Source organism: Osmerus eperlanus, chromosome 17 (genome assembly GCF_963692335.1).
Source record: "Osmerus eperlanus chromosome 17, fOsmEpe2.1, whole genome shotgun sequence".
Classification (NCBI taxonomy): domain Eukaryota; kingdom Metazoa; phylum Chordata; class Actinopteri; order Osmeriformes; family Osmeridae; genus Osmerus; species Osmerus eperlanus.
In genome coordinates, this window is record NC_085034.1 from 12,845,435 (window position 1) to 12,871,422 (window position 25,988).

The following is a 25,988-nucleotide window of genomic DNA, read 5'->3' on the forward strand; positions in this document are numbered from 1 at the left end:
ACACACACACACACTTACACATACATACAGATACACACACACACTCACTCATGCATACATACAGATACACACACACACTAATACATACAGATACACATGCACACACACACACGCATATACACACACATTCATACATACAGATACACATGCACACACACATACACATACACACACACATTCATACATACAGATACACATGCACACACACACACACACACACACATTCATACAGATACACATGCACACACACGCTTGCCACACACACACCCTCACCCTCAAATGTCGTCAAGGTGTGAGGAGACCCTGCATGCAGTGGTGTAGTGGTAAAAATAGAGGTGGCTAAACTATGAATTTCATTATTTATTTATTTACAGGGTCAGGTGGCTGAGCGGTTAGGGAAGCGGGCTAGTAATCTGAAGGTTGCCAGTTCGATTCCCGGCCGTGCAAAATTACGTTGTGTCCTTGGGCAAGTCACTTCACCCTACTTGCCTCGGGGAGAATGACTAAATGTAAAATGTAAATGTCAACCCCCCCGCATTGACCGTGAGACACGCATTTCATCCCCTTTACAGAGGCTTGAGAACCCTGTTTATTTAATCATTTTTACGTTTCATTAGGCCTATTTGGATGGAACCGGTAAGGTTGGCTTGTATCTGCATCATCGTATTTATAAGAACGTTAATAATAGTAGGCTAGCCGTTTGTCCCTGTCTTAATGCGATGTTGTGCAAACCAAAACAACGTTTACAAACGTGAATTGATCACTCTGTACTTGAGGCCTTTTGCCGGCATCTTTGGGAGTGGGAGCACTCGATGGTCTCTTCAAGAATCGCCTGATATCCATGGCTAATTAATCCTTTCCGAACAGGTAGACTAATCCACAACGTGTATGTGTGTACTTCGTGGATCCTGATTGGTGTCGCCGCCGCAGCCGCAACGCATTGATTGGAGGGTCACAGACCATACAGCGCAGATGAAATGATTCAGACTACAGCGTTTATATATTAAACAATATGAAATTTCGTGTTTTAAAATTACACCAAATTTATTTCGGATTATCAGGGGCCACTGTCAACCAGGACCCTGAGAGACAACCAACCCAGGTCTGACTGATCGATCTCAGAGTGGCCGAGTAGAAGCCATTTGTCCACAATCAGGCATGAGAGAGACCAGGGGGAGCCAATCAATGGCTGATTATGACGAGCGGCGGCGTTGGGAAGGCGCTCGATGCCTGTCAGGGCAGCCATTATCTCCAGAAGTAAAGGATGGAGGAGCGGGCTGATGCAGAGCGAGGGACCGAGACATGGCACACCCCGAGAGAAAAAAACAAATCAGAGCGTCACCTAGGACCTAACTGTGACTTTTAACTTTCTCAAACACACACTATCAACAGATCAATAAACACGACACACACTATCAAGTCATATTAATAAACACCACACACACATACACACGCACACACACACACACACACACACACACACACAGGACAGATGAACAAAAAACACATACATTTAGACACACACACACAAACTAACAAAACACACAGATACCATACCGCAGGCTCACAGACAGATGGCACGGGTAGCACACAGAACACACACACGCGCATGTCAAATGGCCTGACACACTCACCAGCTGTTCGGACTTGACACAGAAGAGCTGGACGGTCTTGGCAGCGTTCTTGGCCACGGCCAGACTGAGGCTGGGATCCACCGCCGCCACGTTGAGCTCGCTGACGAACACAACGGAACACGCTGTCATCAATACACATCACCCTCCTCACCTACCCGTCAGCCTGTGTGTGTGCGGTGGGTAGGAACATGCTTGTGTGGGTTACAGTTTGTGCTAAAACACTAAAACCCCATTCTCTGAATCAAATGTTCAGTGGCCTACACCCATTTGTCGAATCAGTCACTCATTTGGCAAAACTCTAAACACATTCTCACTCACAAAAAACATTTTGCACTGTGATGTACTTGTTTTGCAAAATGGTAAACACAGGTGGCAAACAGTACAAACAACTACAACACTGTTGTCATCTTTAAAACACAATGACTCAAAATTGTTCACACTTGTTTCTAATGATGTAATCCTCTGGCCGGTCCCAGTACAAAGACGTGATGCTGAGGCAGAACACCGTAAATGTCACATTGACTTTGCAGTTGCACAACATTTGAGTTTATTGTAAAATGCTTTTCATTTAGAGTTTGCTTTGTTCTTTGGGCTTTTGCAGTTGGACTACTGTATTTTCATGGAAATTAAATGCATAAAAAGACATGCAATACTGTATGACTTACAGTGTGCAATTTATTCACAGTACTACAGTAAGTTGTGATTGTTATACTTTCTTTATTGCAAAATGCGTTTACTGCAGTATGTACAATGAACATATTTTAACTACTAGTGTAACTACTGTACATGCCCTGGATGCTGTGTTCTCTTTTTTGTGTCTATATCGATTTTCTGTGTTTATGATCTGAAAGCACTGTTTGATTTTGAGCAAAAGGTTAAATGGTTTAGGGGTGAGTGTTTGATTTTGCCAGAAGAGTCAGGGTTTTGGAAATGTAGTTTGGAAGATTTGGTTTTGTATTTACAGTTTTGCCCCTCCTTGAGTCACCACCTTACCGCGGTGGAGGGGTTTGCGTGTCCTAATGATCCTGGAAGCTATGTTGTCGGGGGCTTTATGCCCCTGGTAGGGTCACCCAAGGCAAACAGGTTCCAGGCGAAGGATCAGACAAAGCGTGGCTCAAAAAACTACCATGAAGAAAACGAACAATGGTTCTCAGTTGCCCCTGCCCGGAAGCGGGTCACCGGGGCCCCCCCCTGGAGCCAGGCCCGGGGGTGGGGCTCGATGGCGAGCGCCTGGTGGCCGGGCCTTTTCCCATGGGGCCCGGTCGGGCACAGCCCGAAGAGACAACGTGGGACCCCCTTCCAGTGGGCTCACCATCCGCAGGAGGGGTCATGGGGGTCGGGTGCAGTGCGAGACGGGCGGCGGCCGAAGGCGGGGGCCTTGGCGGTCCGATCCTCGGCTGCAGAAGCTAGCTCTAGGGTCGTGGAACGTCACCTCGCTGGCGGGAAAGGAGCCGGAGCTGGTGCGCGAGGTAAAGAGGTTCCGGCTAGATATAGTCGGCCTCGCCTCGACGCACAGCATCGGCTCCGGAACCAGTCTCCTTGAGAGGGGCTGGACTCTCTTCCACTCTGGAGTTGCCCTCGGTGAGAGGCGTCGAGCTGGGGTGGGAATACTTGTTTCCCCTCGGTTCGGCGCCTGTACGTTGGGGTTCACCCCGGTGGACGAGAGGGTAGCCTCCCTCCGCCTTCGGGTGGGGGGACGGGTCCTCACTGTTGTTTGTGCTTATGCACCAAATGGCAGTGCAGAGTACCCACCCTTTTTGGAGTCTCTGGGAGGGGTGCTGGAAAGCGCTCCTCCCGGAGATTCCCTCGTCCTCCTGGGGGACTTCAATGCTCATGTGGGCAATGACAGTGAGACCTGTAGGGGCGTGATTTGGAGGAACGGCCCAATCCCCCCAATCCGAACCCGAGCGGTGTTTTGTTGTTGGACTTCTGTGCTAGACACGGCTTGTCCATAACGAACACCAAGTTCAAGCATAAGGGTGTCCATATGTGCACTTGGCACCAGGACACCCGAGGTCTCAGTTCGATGATAGACTTTGTAGTCGTGTCGTCGGATCTGAGGCCGAATGTCTTGGACACTCGGGTGAGGAGAGGGACGGAGCTGTCAACTGATCACCACCTGGTGGTGAGTTGGCTACGATGGTGGGGGAAGACGCCGGTCAGGCCTGGCAGGCCCAAACGTAATGTGAGGGTCTGCTGGGAACGGCTGGCAGAATCCCCTGTCAGAAGGAGCTTCAACTCCCACCTCCGGGAAAGCTTCGATCATGTCTCGGGGGAGGCCGGGGACATTGAGTCCGAATGGGCCATGTTCCGGGCCTCCATTGTTGAGGCGGCTGACCGGAGCTGCAGACGCAAGGCGGTCGGTGCATGTCGCGGCGGCAACCCTCGGACCCGGTGGTGGACGCCGGAGGTGAGGGAAGCCGTCAAGCTGAAGAAGGAGGCCTATCTGACTTTGTTGGCTGGTAGGACTCCAGAGGCAGCTGATGTGTACCGGCAGGCCAAGCGGAATGCGGCTTTGGCGGTCGCGGAGGCAAAAACTCGGGCGTGGGAGGAGTTCGGCGAGGCCATGGAGAATGACTTCCGAACGGCTTCGAAAAGGTTCTGGACCACCATCCGGCGACTCAGGAGGGGGAAGCAGTGCACTGTCAACGCTGTATATGGTGGGGATGGTGCGCTGCTGACCTCGATGGGGGACGTCCTGGATCAGTGGAAGGAATACTTTGAAGACCTCCTTAATCCCACCAACACGCGTTCCGACGTGGAGGCAGAGTCTGGGGACATTGGGGGGGGGCCCTTCTATCTCTGGGGCTGAGGTCGCCGAGGTGGTTGAAAAGCTCCGCGGTGGCAAGGCCCCTGGGGTGGATGAGGTCCGCCCGGAGTTCCTTAAGGCTCTGGATGTTGTAGGGCTGTCTTGGTTGACACGACTCTGCAACATCACGTGGACATCGGGGACAGTGGACCTCTGGACTGGCAGACCGGGGTGGTCTGCCAGTCCAGAGGCACTCCGGTCCCCCTCTTTAAAAAGGGGGACCGGAGGGTGTGCTCCAACTTTAGGGGGATCACACTCCTCAGCCTCCCTGGGAAAGTCTATTCAGGGGTGCTGGAGAGGAGGATCCGTCGGATTGTCGAACCTCGGATTCAGGAGGAGCAATGTGGTTTTCGTCCTGGCCGTGGAACTGTGGACCAGCTCTATACCCTCGGCAGGGTTCTGGAGGGTGCATGGGAGTTCGCCCAACCAGTCTACACATGTTTTGTGGATTTGGAAAAGGCGTTCGACCGTGTCCCCCGGGGGCTCATGTGGGGGGTGCTCCGGGAGTACGGGGTACCGGACTCCCTGATTGGGGCTGTTCGGTCCCTGTACGACCGGTGCCAGAGTTTGGTCCGCATTGCCGGTAGTAAGTCGAACTTGTTCCCGGTGAGGGTTGGACTCCGCCAGGGCTGCCCTTTGTCACCGATTCTGTTCATAACTTATATGGACAGAATTTCTAGGCGCAGCCAGAGCGTTGAGGGGGTCCGGTTTGGTGACCTCAGGATCGAGTCGCTGCTTTTTGCTGATGATGTGGTCCTGTTGGTTTCATCGGGCCGTGACCTCCAGCTCTCACTGGAGCGGTTCGCAACCGAATGCGAAGCGGCTGGGATGGGAATCAGCACCTCCAAATCTGAGGCCATGGTTATCGACCGGAAAAAGGTGGAGTGCAATCTCCGGGTCGGGGAGGAGATCTTGTCCCAAGCGGAGGAGTTCAAGTATCTCGGGGTCTTATTCACGAGTGAGGGAAGGATGGAGCGCGAGATCGACAGGCGGATCGGTGCGGCGTCCGCAGTGATGCGGGCTCTGCATCGGTCCGTCATGGTGAAGAAGGAGCTGAGTCGAAAGGCGAAGCTCTCTATTTACCAGTCGATCTACGTTCCTACCCTCACCTATGGTCACGAACTGTGGGTAGTGACCGAAAGAACGAGATCGCGAATACAAGCGGACAAAATGAGTTTTCTCCGCACGGTGTCCGGGCTCTCCCTTAGAGATAGGGTGAGAAGCTCGGTCATCCGGGAGGGGCTCAGAGTAGAACCGCTGCTCCTCCGCGTCGAGAGGGGCCAGGTGAGGTGGCTCGGACATCTGATAAGGATGCCTCCTGGACGCCTCCCTGGTGAGGTGTTCTGGGCACGTCCCACTGGGAAGAGGCCCCGGGGAAGACCCAGGACACGCTGGAGGGACTATGTCTCTCGGCTGGCCTGGGAACACCTCGGGGTCCCCCAGGAAGAGCTGGTGGAAGTGGCCGGGGAGAGGAGAGTCTGGGCCTCCCTGCTTAGGTTGCTGCCCCCGCGACCCGACCCCCGGACAAGCGGAAGATGATGGATGGATGGATTTACAGTTTAGAGAAAATGGGTGACAGTTTCAAGAAATGTGTTTTAGCAACTGTGAAAAACTGTAATGTGAGTATGCTTGGGTGTGTGCATGTTTGTCAGTGTGAGTATACTTTTGTGTCTGTAGGCCTATATTTATTAAAATGAGTATGCGCATGCACATTTGTTAATGTGAGTATGCTTGTGTGTGTGTGTTTGTTAATGCATGTGTGTGTTTGTTAACATGAGTATGCTTGCGTGTACACAACCTATTTGTGTCTGTGTGTTAACCTGTACGTGTGTGTGTTAAATTGTGTGCGTGTGTTAACCTGTACCAGTGTGTGTTAACCTGTACGTGTGTTAACCTGTAGGTGTGTGTGTTAACCTGTATGTGTGTGTGTTAACCTGTATGTGTGTGTGTGTTAACCTGTACGTGTGTGTTAACCTGTAGGTGTGTGTGTGCGCGCAGACAGGCACCTGCTGACAGTCTTGATGATGCTGTCCAGCTCGTCGTTGGAGGGAGGGTTGCGGCCCCCCATGGGGAACACCAGGTTAATGGGGTCAAACAGGCGGGAAAGGGACTTGGAGAGGTAGGCTGCCTCATAAGGCTGTAGGGAGTCCTTCAACGCCTTCTCTGGGCTGCGCACACACACACATACACAAACACATGCACATATATACACACACACACACACACACACAAGAAGGCATTTCAAATCCTTAGCTCCAACTGCTACATTTCTAATTTATTACGTTTTTCCTCATTCCTTTACATCCCCTCCTTCAATTTCAACATGGTGTGAAATTGGTGTGCTTCCACACACACACGTTGACAAGAAAAAGGTAACAGCGCCCCCATGTAGGTTAGGGCTCCCTGGGCTGCATGTCTGCTTTTCTCAATCTAGCTGTCGTTCGTCTCTCCATCTTTCATAATCATTTCATCACAGGGGGAGGTGATGCTGTGAAGCCTTTCTTCCTGGTTGCTGCAACTAGGAGGGGTATTGATAGATGTGTCTCTGGTGATGGAAGGATGGAAGGAAGACGAGGAGAAGAGGAAGGAGTCTCGGAACAGTGCGAGACAATTTAGACACACACTGATCTCACACACAGAGTACCGTATACACGTAACAGGCACACACACGGAAATCCAGGAACATAAACCTGAGGTTCACGACTACGCAGAGAGAGGGAGCAGGAAGGTTGGCTGTCCTCATGTCCTCACCCTCGCTCTGTCTCCTTCACTCTCTTCTCATCCCTCTATCATGCCTTCCTTTCCCTCCCTGCATCACTCCATTCCCTCATCCTCTACCGTTGCTAATCTGGCACCCCTCCCACCCTCCATCTGTGCATCTCCCTCCCTCCCTCCCTCCCTTCCTTCCTTCCTTCCTTCCTTCCTTCCTTCCTTCCTTCCTTCCTTCCTTCCTTCCTTCCCTTCCTTCCTTCCTTCCTTCCCTTCCCTTCATTCCTCCCTTCCTTCCTACCACCCCCACACACTCACACACACATCTTCCTTCCATCTAGCGCTTCGTGCAACCTTTATCTCCTCCTCTACATCCCTTTCCCCTAACATATTATCAGTAGAACACACACACGCACAGCCTCCCACATTGGAGTAGGTATTTGGCACCCTCTATAATTACAAGGTTAACTACTCTGAGACAAGTGCCAGAAACTGCACGACATGACGGCCTGGAGATGGAGGGAGAGAGCGAAAGAAACGGAGGGAGAGGGCTGTGGGAGGAAGTACAGAGGTGCAGTGATGAAAGGGAAGAGATAGAGAAGGACAGAGTAGGTCTGGCAGAGAGAGATATGGAGATAATACAACAAGGACATTTATGAGGAAGAGAGAGAGTGGAAAGAGAAATAAAGGGAGTGAGAAAGAGCGAAAAAGAGACAGAACCCTAACAGAAAGATGGAGATGCTCTGCTCATATCCCAGTGGCTCCAGTGTACTCAGCCTCAATCAACACAGCCTGAGCGCGTGTATGTGTGTGTGCTTGGGAAGATAACCAGCCAGGCAGGCACCGGAGCCAGAATACCCAGGCCCCGGGGCTCCTCCTCTGGGAGGCTCTGGGACGCCAGGCCCCCCTCCCCCCCAGGCCTGGAGCCCCTAGCTCCTCCAGGCTAATGAATAGTGACTCACGTTAGGCTGGAGCTGTTAGTGACTGACACTGTCGACCAGCGAGCCCATTTCCCCCGTCGCCTCCCATACTCATCAGCGATGCGTTCAGACAAGAGTTCATCACTCACCATTTCTATCTCCCTCACTAGAGTGCCACTCCAACCCTTATTCTATTTTCCTTTCTCTCTCCTTCTCCATCTTTTCCTTTTCTCTCCCCTTCTCTCTCGGTCTCTCTCTTTCTCACTCCCTCCCTTTGCCTTTCTCCTTCTTCAGCTGTCCGTCAGTCTCTCTGTGTAGTTTCCCTCCACACGCAGGCCCGCCCATAAGGGGGGAAAGCTTTCTGGGGCCCAGCCGCGGTGCCAGCAATAATCATGTTCATCCAAAATATTTTGCGAGCGCAGAATTTCAAATAGAATGCATTGGTCTGAGGCAAATTTAAATAAACTTGTCAACTCATATTACGTCTATAATCTTTCAAAATATTTTACCTGTAAACAGAGCCCATTGCCACCAGTGTAGGTAGGTCTGTGATAGCAATCGAAGGAAGTCTGTCAACCCATAAACTGATACAGTAACGTTCACGTTGGACAAGCTACTGTAGCCAATATTAAAACGTTATCCAAACATCCCAAGATTCAGCCCTGAAGATACTTGACACGGAAACACTTATCAACCAAAATTACGGCAATATACAGGGCCAGGGAGTTTTCAGGCGATCTTTATGAGGATGGATCAATACTTTTTTGCAAAGTCTGTCAACATTCAATCAAATATATTCGGCGTCAAACTGTTGCTGGTGGAACATCTTCGGTCGCTCCGACATAAGAACAGGAAGGCTAGTGGAATTCCGCAGATTTTCAGTCTGAATAACCGCAGAAAATGTGAAAATAATCCGTAGATTTTGTTTGGGCTTGCTCATCACTGAGTAAGTCTCTCTCGGTTAACATAATGTTTTATGTAGGACAGAGAGAGCACACACGCATGCGTTAATATAAGTAAAGCCCTATTTGGGGTGGGCCCATTCACGGGACCTTCTCAGGGGTCCAGCAATTTCTATGGGCGGGCCTGTCAACACATATATTCCTTGCCTTTACAGTCTCTCTCCTCAGAATATTCTCTTCTATGCTCTCTCGCTCTTTGCTGTAAGACTTCTAACACACACCTATTTTTCTGTCCTTCCCTTCATCTTACATCCTCTCTCTTTCCACGCCTCTTTCTACCCTCCATCCATAAGTCACTCTCTTTCTCTCCGTTTTTCATCCTTCCTCTCTCTCCCTCTCTGCCAATGAGTCGCTTTCTATTACTTTTTACCTTCTCTCTCTCCCTTGGGTCAATCTCTCCCTCTTTCCAAACACTTTTAAAACTGCAGCAAGTGGATTTAGACTGACAGTTAGTTCTATGGTGTTTAAAAATAACAATGACGGACTAATGCAGTCATTGTTCGTATGTAGATCTGAGTGTGAACATCACTCAGCGTGTATACATCTCTGTGTGTGTTTGTGTATGCTTATTGTGTGTGTAAATGTCAGTGTACGTGTGTGTATAGACCTGGTGTGTGTGTGTATAAATATCAGTGTGTAAATGGATCTGCGTGTGTGTGTGTGTGTAAATGCCAGTATGCGTGCAGAGACATGCAGTATGTGTGTGTGTGTGTGTCTGTCTGTGTGTAAATGGGTTTTTAATTACGGGTTGCCAGCAATGCTAGACACTTCAGAGAGCTTTAGTGCAGACGTGTGGGAGATGGAGCGGAAAACACACAACATGTACAATCTGATTGACATTCATTACTACTCCTGTTTAATTGTGTGTGCATGTACTGTCTGTGTATGTGTGCGCATGTGTGTGCGTACATGCATGTATGATTTATCTCAGCTCTTGTTTTATCGCCGTACACAGACTGCAAATGGGTTAGCTAAGGTAAAGACGACTGGGTGTATGTGTGTGTGCGCGCGTGTATGTGCTTCAAAGTCTGCCGTACGGAGACAACCTGCAAAAAGATGAGCATTGGTGCATTTGAGAAGCATGATTCACCACAAGCAGTACAGTCAAAAACACCTCTGCATGTGTGAGTTTATGTGTGGATCGTTGGAGGAGACCGACTTGTAGTCCTGTTTGGCGTGGGTGAAGAGGTCCCGGCCATCTGGCTCAGGGCTAGCCAGTTCCAGCGCGGTCTCTGGACCGGAGCAGACCCCCGGGGCTCCCTGGAGGCCGGAGCTGTACTGCTGCAGGCGGCGCCACAGCTCGTTGTAGAGGCGCAGCAGCTTGGGGTACTCTCCCTCTAGGGCCTGCTTCAGGAAGGACGAGGCTGGGGGGGACAGGGGGACGGGGAGGATGGGAGTGATGGAGAGAGAGGGATGGGGAGAGGGGGCGAGGTGAGGGAGACAGAGGGATGGGGAGAGGTGAGGGAGAGAGACCGAAGGGAATATAATAAGAGAAGAGATATAAAAAAAAGGAGAATGGGTATTTGAAAGAAAGGGAGAGAGAAGGGGAGAGTAAAAACCAGGAGGAACCGAGAGAGATTGAGAAATTAGAAATGTAATTCTAAATGAATTATTGACATTAATCACTATGCCAACACACCAAAAATAATGGTGTCATACTAGTCAACTTGTTCAGTATAGTTCAGTGTATGTGTGTTGCTTGATGCTCAACTAAACGGCTGCTTTGATACTTCAGTGATCTAGGACAGTTCCAACGTCATCTCCGATCCCCCAGACACACACACACACACACAGTGCCTTTGTTCTATCCCTCCGTCCCGGGCGATGGAACAGAAGGACAGATGGAATGATCTAAATGCATCTATCTCATTAGTATGATAATAACCTGGCTTTGCAAGTGATTAAATGCTTGTTAGGGCTAATATGCAGATTGTTGCCAAATCGAGTGGGTTTTTTCTTTATGCTATTTTCCACATTTGTATGCACCCAGCATGGCCACTTTATGAGGGCTGATGCCAGCAGACATGATCATGTCTGTGGGGAGGTGGAAGTCGTGGGGGGGGGGCTGAAACACACACATATGCATGCATGCTCACACACACACACTATCTCTCAAGGCTGACAGATAGGCATAGAGGCAGACAGACAGGTAGACTGACAGAGGAAGGAACGAAGGAAGGAAGGCAGGCATGAAGTGAGCAGAGGGCAAGCTGAGGGGAGGGCCAGCCGAGACACGACAGATGAATAATAGATGGAGCGACTGCTTCTGTCTGAATGCTTCTCAGTTGTTGACAAGCTTTCCTCCTGCATTCCCCTGCTGAATTGGTTCCATCATACCCCAGGCTGGACACACACACACGAGTGAGCACAATGAGGATTCCACCTTGTGAAATGTCCTACTGCAGAACTGCACGGAACTGGGATGGAAAGGTAACAAATTCACAGCCAAGGGAGTAACACACACACGACCAAATACATGCGTCCAGGTTAACACCGACACACATACGTGATAAACTCTGTATTGACATCATTACCTGGTGATAACAAAGGGACATCAATCAATACAGCAGTACTTTAGACAGTCTATATGGTCACACTACATAAAAACACACAAACAGGGTAATCGAATCACACCCACCTCCCTCTTACTGTTTCGATAAGATAGAAAGGCTATGTGTACATACAGTATATCTACAAATATTTTTTAAGAAACATCTTTTCTTTTCCATTCATTTGGATCAGGAGTGTTGGAGCAGGGAAATATCTAAACCCTGGAGCATGGCAGGGGGTCCTTGAGGACCAGGGTTGAGAACCTCGGCTCTATCATGTTGAATTGGAGCTAGGCTGCAGTGTCGGAGCTTGGTCCAAGCATGTCAGAGCTAGCTCCTAGTATGTCGGAGCTTGGTCCTAAGCATGTCAGAGCCTGGTCCATGCACTTTGGAGCTAGCTCAGGCTCCTGGGTCACGCACGCCTCTGCTTTCCTCACCTCAGATGAATATAAACCTGGCCACAGACTCATCTGCTCTGTAGAAAACAGCTCCCCAACTGAGATGGAGAGGGCAAACGTTCTCCGGCACGGAGTGTGCCTGTGTATGTTTGTGTGTGTGAAAGAGAAAGTAAGTAGAAAGACAAAGAGAGAGGGTTGTGTGTGTGTGTGTATGTGAGGGTGTTTCACTGATGAGGGGCTTGCTGCTATCTTATTCCTTTGAGGATATAATTCATCGAAATGTGGGTTTGCGTGTGTTTCTAGGTCACTTTCCTGTTGTGCAGGGGGTTATCAATCACCAGAGAGGTGTAATCAGTGCCCCCTGTGTGTGGGACGAGAGAGAGAGATGTTTAGAGTTTGCTTCAGTGAAGATGAGCGATGGCCGGTGTCTGTGCCTGCGCTACAGTTGGCATGTGCGCGCACACACTCACAGGTACAGTGTTATTTGTGGTCAGCGTGCTGTAATGGCAGGCTGACAGGAATGTGATGAAGAGATATGTCGTAGAGGAAGAGAGGAGGAGAGAACAGGACAACAGGAGAGAAAAACAAGAGGAGGAAGATGTAACCTATTCAGGTTGTAAAAAAAGGTGTGTCTCTCACACACACACACACGGCTGGATTAAACAGACATTAGGATGCAGTCTCACCAGCCGTAGCTCCCTGCAGCTCTACAGAGAGGGTGTTGGTGACCGAGGTCCAGAAGGTGTATAGGATGTCAGGCTGGCCGTCCTGTAGAGACACACACGCTAAGGGTCACACGTTTGCACATGCAGCCCACACACGCACATAGTCACACACACATACACAGTCACACACACAGGAACAAACACATACACACACAGTCGCACACACTGGAACACACACAAGCACATACACACACAGGAACCCACACAGTCACACACACAGTTACACACACAGGAACAAACACATACACAATCACACACACAGGAACACACACCCATGGTCACAGACTGTACTGTGCACAGACATACAAAGAGACAAACACACACACCCTGCCACCCACCCCTCCCCCCTAGAGAGGAACATTAATGTTGTTCCTCTTTTCTGTGACACAACCTTCCCATGTCGCCCCTGCAGAAGTGTAACAGCCACCGCCAGAGAGCGTCGAGTTGGCTAATTTCCGCGGTGACAGGTGACTGGAGAGTCTGAGCGGCGCAAGTGATTGGCTTGTGCGGTAATGATAGCCGCCGTCAACCTCGAAGGCGCAGCGTGAGTGTACATATGCGTCCAATAATGGAACGCTCTCACAGGTGAACATGATGACACAGGTTTGAGCTGGAGGAGATGGAAAACCGCGTTGTTCACATACACACCCCAACGTGTACACAAACACACACACCAACACGCACACAAACACACACAATCAGCAGCTTTAGTCCATTTAGCAACAGAGACAGGAGGCGAGTGGGAAGCCTCGGATTAGCAAGTCTTCAGGGAGTTTTAATTCTCTAATGGTTCTATGTTTGTGTGTCCCTTACCCTCTAACTAGGAGAATCAAGATCTCCACCTCCACCCATTACCACCGCCCTTTCTCTCACAAAATCTGCCCACACCCTTATCTCACCACACACACGAGCGCGCACACACACATTGAGATCAAAACAACAAGTGAGGAGCAAGGGCCAACTTCCTTACAGATGGACAGTCTTCTAAAACAGGCCAAGATTTTTTGATGGATGTTGAAATCCATTAATTTGTATAAATCACAAAGTAAGTCACTTGCTACATTCCCTGTTTGGTAGTTTTGTGTCTTTCACTATTTGGGTATGGTGTGTGTGTATATGTTTGTGTATGTTGGTGTGTGCGTGCCAACACCAGGATAGAAATTTACATTTAGTCATTTAGCAGACACTCTTATCCAGAGCGACTTACAGTAAGTACAGGGACATTCCCCCGAGGTAAGTAGGGTGAAGTGCCTTGCCCAAGGACACAACGTCAGTTGGCACCGCCGGGAATCGAACTGGCAACCTTCGTATTACTAGCCCGATTCCCTCACCGCTCAGCCACCTGACTCCCTAATGCTAATTTGTTGACTGGTATGTTCCTTCTCTGTCTTTTGTTTTATTGTTCCTTGGCCAGATTGACCCTGCAATTATATTTCAGTTTATTTGATATGGTAAAAAAATAGAGTGCATGCAGCAGTAATTGTTACTGTTAATCTGATGATAGGTCAAGGGGCTACAGAGGGTTTGATAAGGATGATGTAACTTAGGTAGGAATAAACCTGTTTCTGACTGAGAGCAGGGGCGGTTTTAGGCACGGGCGGACCGGGCAGCCGCCCGGGGCGGCATTTTTTCATGTCACGTGGGGGGCGCACGAGCATAAAATAAATAAATTAAAATCTCTGCGCCGCGAAGCGGTTTTCTCTTTTCTATCATTTCACTGTGTGGGGAATTGGCTAATTGTCGCCCCCTTCAGGCAGCTGCAGGCACCCCTGCTTGCTGAGAAGGTGCCGTGCACAGAAGCTGTGTGAAAAAAGGGGAGGGGGACAGACAGCTCACCTGACTGGGTCTCCCAAATGGAACGGACAAGGGGGGGGGGGGGGGGGGGGGTTCCACTGTATAGTGCAACACTCTAAATTAGTGGGCTAAAGTCAGTTGCACCTCGACTTTCTTCCAAATAACGCACATTTCATTCATAATATTATAAATATAGGCCTAAAGTTCCTGCACATTTTTGTTTTTTTTAATTGTGTGAAATGGCTAATAAAAATATGTAACACAAAACGATTGTGGTCACCAAGGTGAATTGGTTTAGTCTTGACTTATGGTCGTGAGTGACAGTGTTGGGGGGATGGGAAATCTGTTGACTGTTGAGTGCCAAAGAAGATGGACAGGAAAAGGTCAAGTAAGCCATCAGGTGCCCAATTTCGAAAAAAAAGAAAAGAAGAAGAGGAGAAATGAGAAAAAGATAAAGGTATGCAAATATGTCTCTGTATGATTATTACGGTATCCATGTCATGAATGAAGGGCTAATGTTAATTGGTGGGTATAGGCTAACTCTTACGTTTGTTAGCCTTTTTGCTATGATGCTTGCTATGCAACAACAATATTTCGGTTTTAACTCAACAAACACGAGATAACATTTCACCATAATAGTGTGCTTTGCAACAAAACTGTTACAAGTTCAGTTATTATTTATTTTCATTATTTAGGTTAGGCCCTGTAATTAGCCAACAGAATTTTCAAATCTGTAGGTAGTTTCAAAGACGAACATTGGCTATTTGCTACAACTATATTTTGTGACAAAGTATAGTTTAACGTCATAACTAAAAGTGTTCCTCCCTAAAAGTTATATTAATATAGCATGTAATAACAGACATTTAGCGTGTAAGGGCATGTTTATGTAACCCTCCTACCAGTGTCAATTTGACCCCAGGCTGTTTTAGCTGTATAGAACATAATCGGTCTTACCATAACAGCCTTTTGATTTCAATGGGGGGGTGGGGGGGGGGGGCGCGAAGGGCGTCTCGCCCTGGGTGTAATTCAATGTAGAACCGCCACTGACTGAGAGAGAACTGTGAGCAATTACATTTATACATTTATGTAAAAGTAAAAGTACAACAATGTGTATAAATTTCAGGGACTGTGACTGTTTAGGTTAGCTGATAACATCTTCTCCTGAGTTAGGAGAGAAAAACAGGAGTACCAGTTAGCACCTGATTTACAGCCCGTAGTAAGGTCCTTTGGAAAGAAGGATGAAAGCCTTGCTTCATGCTGTAAGAAGGACTGTGATCTTTACCTATTTTCCAACATTATTCTTGTCTGCAAGCTTGTATTGAACTGAAAAAAAGCTTCAGAACTCTCGTCAGTTGTTACCTGATAGTATTCAGAAACGACTCAGTGAACAAGGAAAGCATAATTACATCAACAGTTCATGAATCATAAGGGTGCAGAAATTCTTTCTGTATCACACACATCCATCAAATGTGTGTGTGGGGGGGAACGCATGCACACACACAGTAGAATCAAGATCTTAAAATTACATGGATGGTTGGACCCATCGATTTTTAGGGATCTCTCTTTCTCAAGTCATGGTGACACTTGACAGCTCCGAAGCTCCGAGTTCCAAGGCTCCCCGGGCAATTAGGCCAAATAAATAAATAAATATCAAAAGTGTTTCCATGGTAACTCCACTCCACACACCAGCTCTACAAGCAGCTATGGACGACAGACGGACGCCTTGAAAGGCGGTGGTATCTGTTTTACACTAACGGTGGCTGGTTTGTAGATGTGACAGTGATTCTGCTACATTGTTGTCCGGATCTGGAATAATCTTTTATAAACTGTAAACCTTCTTACTTACGCCGGGTACACAGGTTAAAGAGGCCCAACGCATGCTCGCCGACCAGATTCTGAATGTGGAACGAGTAAATCCGGATTCCATGGTTATCGTACTCGGCGACATTAACAAAAGGAATCGCAGCCACGAACTCCCCAAATACAGACAATTCATTGAATGCCCTACCAGAGAAGGGAACACTTTGGATCACTGTTGCACCACAGTCAGTGGAGCCTACCATGCGGTCCCACGAGCAGCACTTGGTCACTCTGACCACGACATGGTCCACCGGATTCCTGCATACAGGCAGAAACTAAAGCTCTGTAAACCTGCTGTGAGGAAATCAAAACAGTGATAGAAGAACAGGTTTAGCAAGGCGGTGAGAGAGGCTAAACGACTGTACTCGGAGAGACTAAGACACCAGTTCTCTGCTAACGACTCTGCTTCTGTCTGGAGAGGGCTCAGGCAGATCACCAACTACAAGCCCAGAGCTCCCACACCATTAAAGACTCGCCTGGCCAACGACCTGAACAAGTTTTACTGTTGACTTTAAAGACAATTGGACTGCCTTGAACTACACCTACCCCCCATCTCCATAGAGACGTCTCTCTCCATTAAGGAGAGATAAGTTAACAGACTGTTTAAGAGGCAGAACCCACGAAAGCAGCTGGGCCAGACGCTGTCTCTCCTGCCACCCTCAAGCATTGTGCTGACCAGCTGTCTCCGGTGTTCACCAACATCTTCAACACCTCCCTGGAGACTTGCCATGTGCCAGCCTGTCTCAAGTCCTTCACCATAATCCCTGTGCCCAAAAAGCCAAGGCCAACAGGACTTAATGACTACAGACCCGTCACCCTGACCTCTGTGGTAATGAAGTATTTTGAGCGCCTGGTGCTGGTACACCTCAAAGCCATCACAGAACATCTCCTGGACCCCCTGCAGTTTGCCTACAGAGCCAACAGGTCTGTAGATGATGCAGTTAACATGGCCCTCCACTTCACCCTCCAGCACCTGGCCACACTGGCATCCTATGCCAGGATAGCGGTGGCGGACTTCAGCTCTGCATTCAACACCATCATCCCCACTCTGCTTCAGGACAAGCTCTCCCAGGTGAACGTACCTGACTTCACAGACTTCCCCTCTGCTCTTCTCCCCTATACACCAACAGCTGCACCTCCAGTCATCAGTCCGTCAAACTCCTGAAGTTTGCGGCCGACACCACCCTCATTGGGCTCATCTCTGGTGGAGATGAGTCTGGCTTTATCTATTATTTATAAGTCCATCCACTACTGGTGGGAAGCTGACAACCTGGTGACCTGGTGTAGCCGGAACAACTTAGAGCTCAATGGGACTCATTCACCAATATCTTCCTAAGTTATTTCTTAAATTTGTTCTTAAGAAAGTTCCTAAGAGAAATATACATGTGATTCATGACGTGTTCTTAAACAGCAGAATTGTTCGCAGGTGTGTTCTTAGAATGATGAATCCCAATATTTCGTAAGTTGAAAGCTTGTGCCCCGTTGCTCCTATTTAGCATAGGTAAACGGCCCGTTAATTCCCATAAAAGGGCATGATATGGCAGGGCCGTGTGCACACTCGGCGTGGTAAAGACGGTGGAAGCCTCGACAAAAAACTTTAATAATTCTGAAGTGGAGGTACAGCTGCAAGAAGTTAGCGACAAACAACACATCATATTTAATAGCGTCAGCTGTGGATACAAAGCAGTAAATAAAACCGATTCATGGAATGCAATTACTCATGCAGTTAACGCTGTATCTGGAGAAGTGCGCAGAACTGATGAAGTGAAATGAAATGGTTTAACTTTAATCTGAATTCTGAAGCAAAAAAACATATTTCAAAACATAGCCTAGAAGACAGTTGACTGTTACAAAATATCCATGAGGACTGCTCTTGGTAGCCTAAAGCGTCCCAACAGCTACTCGTCACTCTGCAAATAAATCGGTATGGTATGGATCGGTATGGCAAAATTCCTTAACGATTCTGTTAACGATTCTCTGTGCCGTTAAACAATTAAAATGCTAAGTTTAATAATGGGACACACGAACGTTTGTCTGAATAAACTATAAAAGTTCACGCATAGACAGACTGCAGCAAACATGGCAACTAGGAAGAAGCATTCTAAAGTTTGGTTGTATTTCACACAACAAAATGACAACAACGCCACTTGTAACGCGTGTAAAAAGTCTATTTCGTCGAAGGGAGGAAATACTACAAATATGAAGAAGCATTTGAACATACAGCATGGAATGAAGTTACTGGAACATCATGTGTTCGATGCATGCAGCAGCGCAGCTTATGTTCGCGCTTCATCTCTAACTATCTAAGGTAGAGCTAAACTGCTCAAAAGTGATCACAACCACTTGTTACTGTGTGAAGCAATTTGCCTTTATTGTGTGTAGTCGATCTAGTTATCTTCTGTCCCGTCGTTTGAAGCATACATTTTAGCTCCGGCATTAGTCTCCCATTAGTATTGATCTTATTGATCATTTCACGTTATCGGGGCGGCGTGTGTTATCAGCAAACGTTCGCGTGTCGCATTATTAAACTGAGCATATCGATTTTTAATCCATTATTAAACTTAGCATTTTAATTGTTTAACCTTTTAATAGTCCTGTTAAATGTGCCTGAAAACGTCTAAACAACATACCCAAAGTACATTGAAAGCTGTTGTTGAACCATTTGGAGTACATGCATGTAAATGGTCTCTTTTGAAAGGTGACACTGAAGTTATTTCCCATGTTGTTAGGACCCCTGTAAGTCCTACTGGTGTTGAGTAATAGAAGCTTGAACACAAGGAAACTGAAAGTTTCTATCTCCGACTAGATTTTGTTTTGAAAACAGAGGCCTGAAGAGACCTAGAGGTGGTAGGTATTAGCTAATTTCAGAGCCAGTAAAAGCCAGTTTGAGAAATTTGTTTAGAACGAGTGTGCGTGTGGGGGGGGGGGCAGGACGCACAGACCTATGGCTGTAGAGGGGAACATCGATAAGAGAATCGATAAGGAATCGAATCAATAAGCAGGAATTGATAAGGAGTCGGAATTGTTCAAATCTTCCAATACGCATCCCTACAAATGAGCAGAAGTGTAAGTGTAGTGTGTATTTATTAAAACAAACAAACATTTAATTATGTGTAAAATAATAAAAATATATTAGTTGCAAGATTATAAAGGAGACAAAATATTCAATTTTAAATTAGAACGGACGAAAACGGTATAACTACTTATTTTGCGCAAACATGTCAGCTCTCAACTGTGCGTAAGAGTGCTCTTGGGTGTGCGTACATTCTATTCTTACCTAAGAACAAATCCCAAATAAGAAAACATTGGTGAATGCCAGAATCTTCGTGAAAAATGCGTAAGTGGGGTTTAAGAGCAAATTTGTTCTTAAGAACATTTGGTGAATGAGGCCCAATGCTCTTAAGACAGTGGAGATGAGCGTGGACTTCAGGAAGAATACAGCCCCACTCACCCCCATCACCCTGTGTGACTCCCCAGTCAACACTGTGGAGTCATTCCGCATCCTGGGAACTATCCTCTCCCAGGACCTCAAGTGGGAACTAAACATCAGCTCCCTCACCAAGAAAGCACAACAGAGGATGTACTTCCTACGACAGCTGAATAAATTCAACCTGCCAATGACAATGATGGTGCACTTCTACACAGCCATCATTGAGTCCATCCTCACCTCCTCCATCACCATCTGGTATGCTGCTGCCACTGCCAAGGACAAGAGCAGACTGCAGCGTATCATCCGCGCTGCTGAGAAGGTGATCGGCTGTAATCTGACTACCCTCGAGGACCTGCACACCTCGAGGACCCTGAGGCGAGAGAGGAAGATTGTGGCCCACTCCTCCCACCCTGGACACTCTGTTCCAGCTACTCCCCTCCGGCAGAAGGCTGCGGTCCATCAGGACCAAAACCTAATGCCATAAGAACAGTTTCCTTCCATCCGCTGCAAGCCTCTTCAACAAGGCCAAGGACTCACACTGACATTACACTTTATCTATTATTTATAAATCCATCCACCACCTACTTTGCACATTTTGCTCTATGCTGCCCATTTTGCTGCCTTATTCTATTTGGGTGTGCTTGCCTTCGGCAAGAGCACAACCTTTGTTCTCTCACATATGTAGGTATTATTATTATTGTTTATTTTCGCGCCCCTAAGCCTCAGTCAATATTTGGACTACATAGACAACGTCGGTGTCAAAAGGTTCGTCTTGGTAGCGATTGCGTTGGTTGTATTTTTATTTACGTTCCGTTGCATGATTTAAGTAGAAATTTTAGTAGCGTTTTTGTGGTGAAAAGTGAAGCTAACGGTGGCTAATTTGCTAGCCACAGTCACTGACGTCAGTGACGTCACGAAAACTCGCGTGACTACCTCTAGCAGAACATTAGCAGACATTCTCTGACATTAGTTTAGCAGCTCGTTAACTTCTGGGAGATAGCTAGGCTAACTGCTTTACTGCAAGGCAGCTGCAGAAACGCCACAAGCAAAGAGGCCAAGGTGATAACTATTTACTAATTTTACTTTGTAATATGACACACAATTGTGATGTGTAATTTACAATATAAGCTGATATTATTAAAAAACGGACACCTGTGCAACCGACGCAAGCAAGCACACCCTACAATTTCCCCAGAAATTGTACCCTCTCTAGTTGTATTTAATTCTATTTTATATATTTTGTAACTTTATATTTGTTTATATCTTTTTATATCTTACAGTACTGTTAGCTCTTTAGTTAATGTTTAGCTCTTTAGTTATAGTTTAGCTCCTTAGTATTAGACTTTTTTCTTTTCTTTATACATTCAATTGTTTTTTTAATTAAGATCCGTATATGTTTATTGTATGCACCTTCCTACCACAATAAATTCAATTTCTGTGAAAACGTACATGGTAATAAAAACAAATTCTGATTCTGAAGCTAGACGGAGGGTGTGTAGGAAGCAGATGATGATGATGATGATGGTGGTGGTGGCGGCGATGGCTTATGATGATGGCGATCATCGTACTGATGATAGGTGTTCCATTTCCATGGTCTCGCAGCTTGTCTCTCTCTCTTTCTCTCTGGTGGTGACACTTGGAAGTGGGTCAGACGGCAGGACTGATCTGGTTACACAGCAGCCATGGCAAACGAATGAAAGAAATCTTCTCCGAGCCTTTTGTCGGTCAAACGTACGGTTTTGTCAGTTATTCAAGTCACGTTATTCAAATGTTGTCATACAAAAATATGTACAGTAGGGGGTTGGTGTGGGGGGATGGGGGAAGTTGTTTGGGGGCAAGGTGGGGTGTGAGAGAGTTGCATTTTCCAATTTTAAGGGCAATTATGTTTATCACCTGGGAAAACATTATTTTAGATTTACATTTAGCAGACGTGCTTATCCAGAGCGACTTACAGTAAGTACAGGGACATTCCCCTGAGGCAAGTAGGGTGTCAACACCAACTACTGTACCATTGATTTGGTACTTTCTTTATGTCCATTTAATTTTTTCCCCCAAAAGAATTGTGTGTCTACAGTTAAAACTGTAGACATGCATGGAGTCCATTCAAGGCTATTCAGAGAAATGCGGGACTGTTGTGCAAATCAGCAATGTAACGTTAGCGTAGCAAACAATCGATTTTTTGAAACGTTTCAATTAAGAACATGGTTGCAAATACATATGTACAGGACTGTGTAGAGCACAAAACAAGACTCGTAATTTTTTAATCACCTGTTTAAGCCAAAAATATTACACTTATCAGATTCTTGCTGATCTGGCCGCCATTGTTGCAGGTTGCGCAGTATTCACATACCCCTCGTTTTCAAGTAAGCTCCCGAAAACACTTGGTTTTGAGGGGTGTATACCCCTTCGTCTTAGCCCTACTCCTCGATCAAAAAGAGTATTGGGACACCACTTACTCTCACATGAACGCGCAAAACTAAGGGGTATGGGTAAGACTAAGAATTGGGATTCGGCCTAAGCCTAGCAATTCTGAAATAGCTATTTTACATTGAAACTGTGCATAGCCCTAGGTAGGAGTAACATTTAACAGATTAATTATTTACATTTACCCACAGAATTTATGGACTGAAGCATCTCGAACTGTTATTGCAGCACTACTCAGCCTGTTATTGTGCCATTGAGCCTCTCAAATTTTTGCTTCTGGACAATGCTGTCTGACAACTTTTTTTCTGACAAAGTTTTGTCTGAGGCTGACAGAGGTTTTTCTGAGGCCGTTTGGTTTGAAGCCGTTTCAGCTGATCCCGTTTCATCTGAGACTGACGACTTTTGGTCCGAGGCCGTTTTTTCCGAGACCTAATGCTGTTTTGTCTGAAGATGACAGAGTTTTTCTGAGACTGACTTTTAGCCTACTCCGATGCCGTTTCGCCTGAGTCTGACGACTTTTGGTCCGAGACCTGATGCCTTTTCTTTTGAGTCTGACACTTGAGTCTGAGATCTGAAGATGTCCTAAAATGAACACCGTACTACTGAGGGCCGTGTGTCACTGCACATGTCGGTGTGTGTGATCTTCTAACGTGAATCGAGTTAACATTGAGACATTCTTCATACACACACATACTGTACATAATGTACATAGACACACACACAAACACACTGAACTGAAAACAAACATACAAACAGAACAAACACGCAGGAGTGTGTCTCACCTTAAGGATCTCGTCGATGAAGCAGACGTGAGTGACAGGGTCTCTCTTTTTGGTCAGGACCTTTTGGAGGTGTTGCACCTGCGCACACACACAAACACACATGCACGCACACACGCACGCACGCACACACACACACAAAAAAACATGTGTTAGCAGTGAGTCCTACTAAAAAAGCACACAGAAGTTGTTTTTGACAGAAATAAGAGCGAATGAAGAAGAAAATACTTTCCTAAAAAATAACAATTTGAAAAAGGCATTTTGACTTGATCAAACAATTACAAAATAGCTCCACCATTCCTTAAGGTATGACGTTAAACCGATACTTTTATTATTTTATTTAATTAACAAACAAACACATTCAAGATTAATTTATACGAGGGATAGTATACAAACAGAACAATAACTAAAGAGCCAGGGGTCCACAAGTATCTGCGCTTGATAGCTCTGGCCTGGGAATAGAACTCATGTACAATACTCTCCAACAACAACGGTCTAGGTAGACTCAAGCAAGGCCACAATATTGGGAAGGACTGTAAATGTGTTTTGATTCCAGTCAAGAGCATACAGTCTACCATCCTAGATTCATAATGAATCAAATACATCTGAATGAGCCATCTTCTCTAAGAACTACAGGCTGGGACTCGGGATCTTACATGACTAAGCTTAAGTAAAGCTCTCTACAAATAATAATAATTTAAAAAAAAGAATTATATATATATATATATAGTATATACACACACAAATTACATTTTGACCTGATTAGATTTAAGAAGAGGCTAGTATACACCAGCCTAATATGCCAACCTTTGGTAAGTATGGTAAACCCGGTTATATGCTAAAACTGACTATAATATTTAAACTGGACTAGAGCGACTAAAGGAGGTTATTATGCGATAGCCGGGCTGCTGTACCAAACCCAGACTGATAGGTCAAACCTGGGGCACGGTGTCGGCTCACCTGTCCACAAGCAGCACAGATCTGATCCATCAGCTTCTCCAGGTTGGTCCAGAGAGCTGCTCGGAAAGCAGCAGTATTCCCCGGGGTAGGCATCACCGCCCGGCCTGGAGCACCTAGGTATCACGGGCAGCGGACGCCATAGAGCGTTGGATTACAGGATTACACACATGCATGCACACACACAAGCATTTGAAGTTATGGGGCCCAGCAAAAGGTCAAGTTTTTCAAGTTTTACCAATCGTATTAGGACATTTGGTCCCCACAAAAGTAGTTAACCCTCGTGCTGCCTTCGGGTCACATGACCCAAAGGTTCATAACGAACCATCGTTGTGTTTACCCAATTTTACCCAATACAAAAACAAATTAAAATAATTTTCTTTTAACCTTTGCAATGTGGGGGGTCTGAGACAGCCCAACGGTTAAAAGAAAATGCTTCACTTTGTCTTTGTATGCGGTAAATCTGTCGCAATACGACGGTGGGTCACAATGACTGATGGGTCAGAATGACCCGAAGATAACACAAGGGTTAAACAAGAAAACACTCACAAACACACAAATATACATTTTTAGAAATACATATCCCAGTGATGAATGCTGAAGGAAAACACACAATCTCTGTGTCACACACAGACTCACCTCTGGAGCTGGTGGGCTGTGTGAGGCTCTTGATGTCCAGGGCGGCAGTGACGTTGTCCTGTATGGTGCTCTGGTACCCCCCAACAACCCCACTGATGGTTTCTCTCAGAGTGCCCAGGTTAAAGAACACCTGCAGAGCCGTACCCACCTGGGTCGGGTTCTGGAACAAACACGCACACACGCATACGAAAGAGACAGACTGCTAATTTAGAATATGATAAAATAATGATATACGTATAGATATAATACAATCAGGGCCGGGGTGGGTAATCGGGAGAGTTCCCGGTGGGCCGCTTCACTTTTGGGCCGGTTGAGGATTTATTTGTTGTTGACATTTGTCACGTTAGTCTATCTTTTCTTAAACTGGGGCTACACACGTTCCGCATTCTGACACCTCAGCCTCTGCATGGGTTGTACCATGTGAGGGAGTTCTCCCCTCCCAAATAGAGTTGGTTGGGTCCATAGCGTGTCTTTTCCAAAAAGTTTTCTCAGATAGGCTACCGATAGCTGGGACGGGCGGCCCTACCATAACAATATGCGTCAGGGAGGATGGATGGAAGCAGGGCCGGAGTGATGGCATCACAAGACAAAGTTTTACCAATTGAAAAACGTCTGTTTATTTTACATAAAGCTCAAAAAAGTATTTTGCGTTCAAATACGCGCTTTGCGCGCTCGCATTAAGTGCAGAAGTGCCTATCTTGCATCACATCAGACCCATATGTCCTAGGTTGGGGCAAAGATCCGATTTGTGACCCCCCCCTTCTCCTTCCCTACCCTGCGTCTAGGATGAAGCTCCCCTCCCGTCCCCCACCCTTAAAGTCCCATTTCAAGCCCTCGTAGTGGGACGGTGTTATTTCACTGATGGTTGCCTTTTGCCTGTGTGTGTGTGTGAGTGTTTGTTTTTCACTGTGTTTGATCACTCCTTGACGCATCTTTACTTCTCATCTTCTATTTTTCTTCACAAAAGTATGAAAATGATCTTTCTCCTTGGGGATGGTAGCCTTTTTCCAGTTACATTTATAACACGAACACACATATATTATAAAAACCTCAAATCATCCCACCTCAACCACCATCTCATCTTCCTGTTTGGTTGCTGATTTAGATGGATTATGCAGTATTTAGATTCAAATTAATGTCTAACTTGAGACTGGTTGAGTAAGGAGAGCCAGGCATATACAGAGGGGTCTATCTTGGTACATGGGTGTCAGGACCAAGGTTGCACATCTGGGTCCTAATGCCCCTGGGGACAATTCAGACTTACAGTACAAACGTACAGCTTGGAGTGCCAGGCTAAATTAATTCAATGTCCATTTTTTCAAATCAATGATGGACAGCCATGCACTCTTTAAGCCACACGATTCTGGGATTATGACCTGTTGCCTGTGCTAAAACGTAT

The 25,988-nt window shown here is 46.7% G+C and overlaps 1 protein-coding gene across 3 annotated transcripts in view; it reads right to left on the bottom strand.

Annotated features, from left to right (window-relative positions):
* Nucleotides 1-25,988, bottom strand: part of cog5 (component of oligomeric golgi complex 5) — a 114,608-nt gene that overhangs the window by 9,312 nt on the left and 79,308 nt on the right. For 2 of the 3 annotated variants that reach the window (XR_009932530.1, XM_062482849.1), the window contains exons 8-14: nucleotides 24,590-24,749; nucleotides 23,954-24,066; nucleotides 22,997-23,074; nucleotides 12,668-12,749; nucleotides 10,149-10,398; nucleotides 6,450-6,611; nucleotides 1,635-1,734 (exon numbers count right to left, since the gene is read on the bottom strand). Coding sequence is in view for 2 of the 3 variants with exons in the window: in XM_062482849.1 (XP_062338833.1) it covers nucleotides 1,635-1,734; nucleotides 6,450-6,611; nucleotides 10,149-10,398; nucleotides 12,668-12,749; nucleotides 22,997-23,074; nucleotides 23,954-24,066; nucleotides 24,590-24,749 (945 nt within the window). In the remaining variant the exon portion in view is untranslated. The remainder of the gene's footprint in view (nucleotides 1-1,634; nucleotides 1,735-6,449; nucleotides 6,612-10,148; nucleotides 10,399-12,667; nucleotides 12,750-22,996; nucleotides 23,075-23,953; nucleotides 24,067-24,589; nucleotides 24,750-25,988) is intronic. The other variant, XM_062482850.1, reaches the window with a different exon arrangement.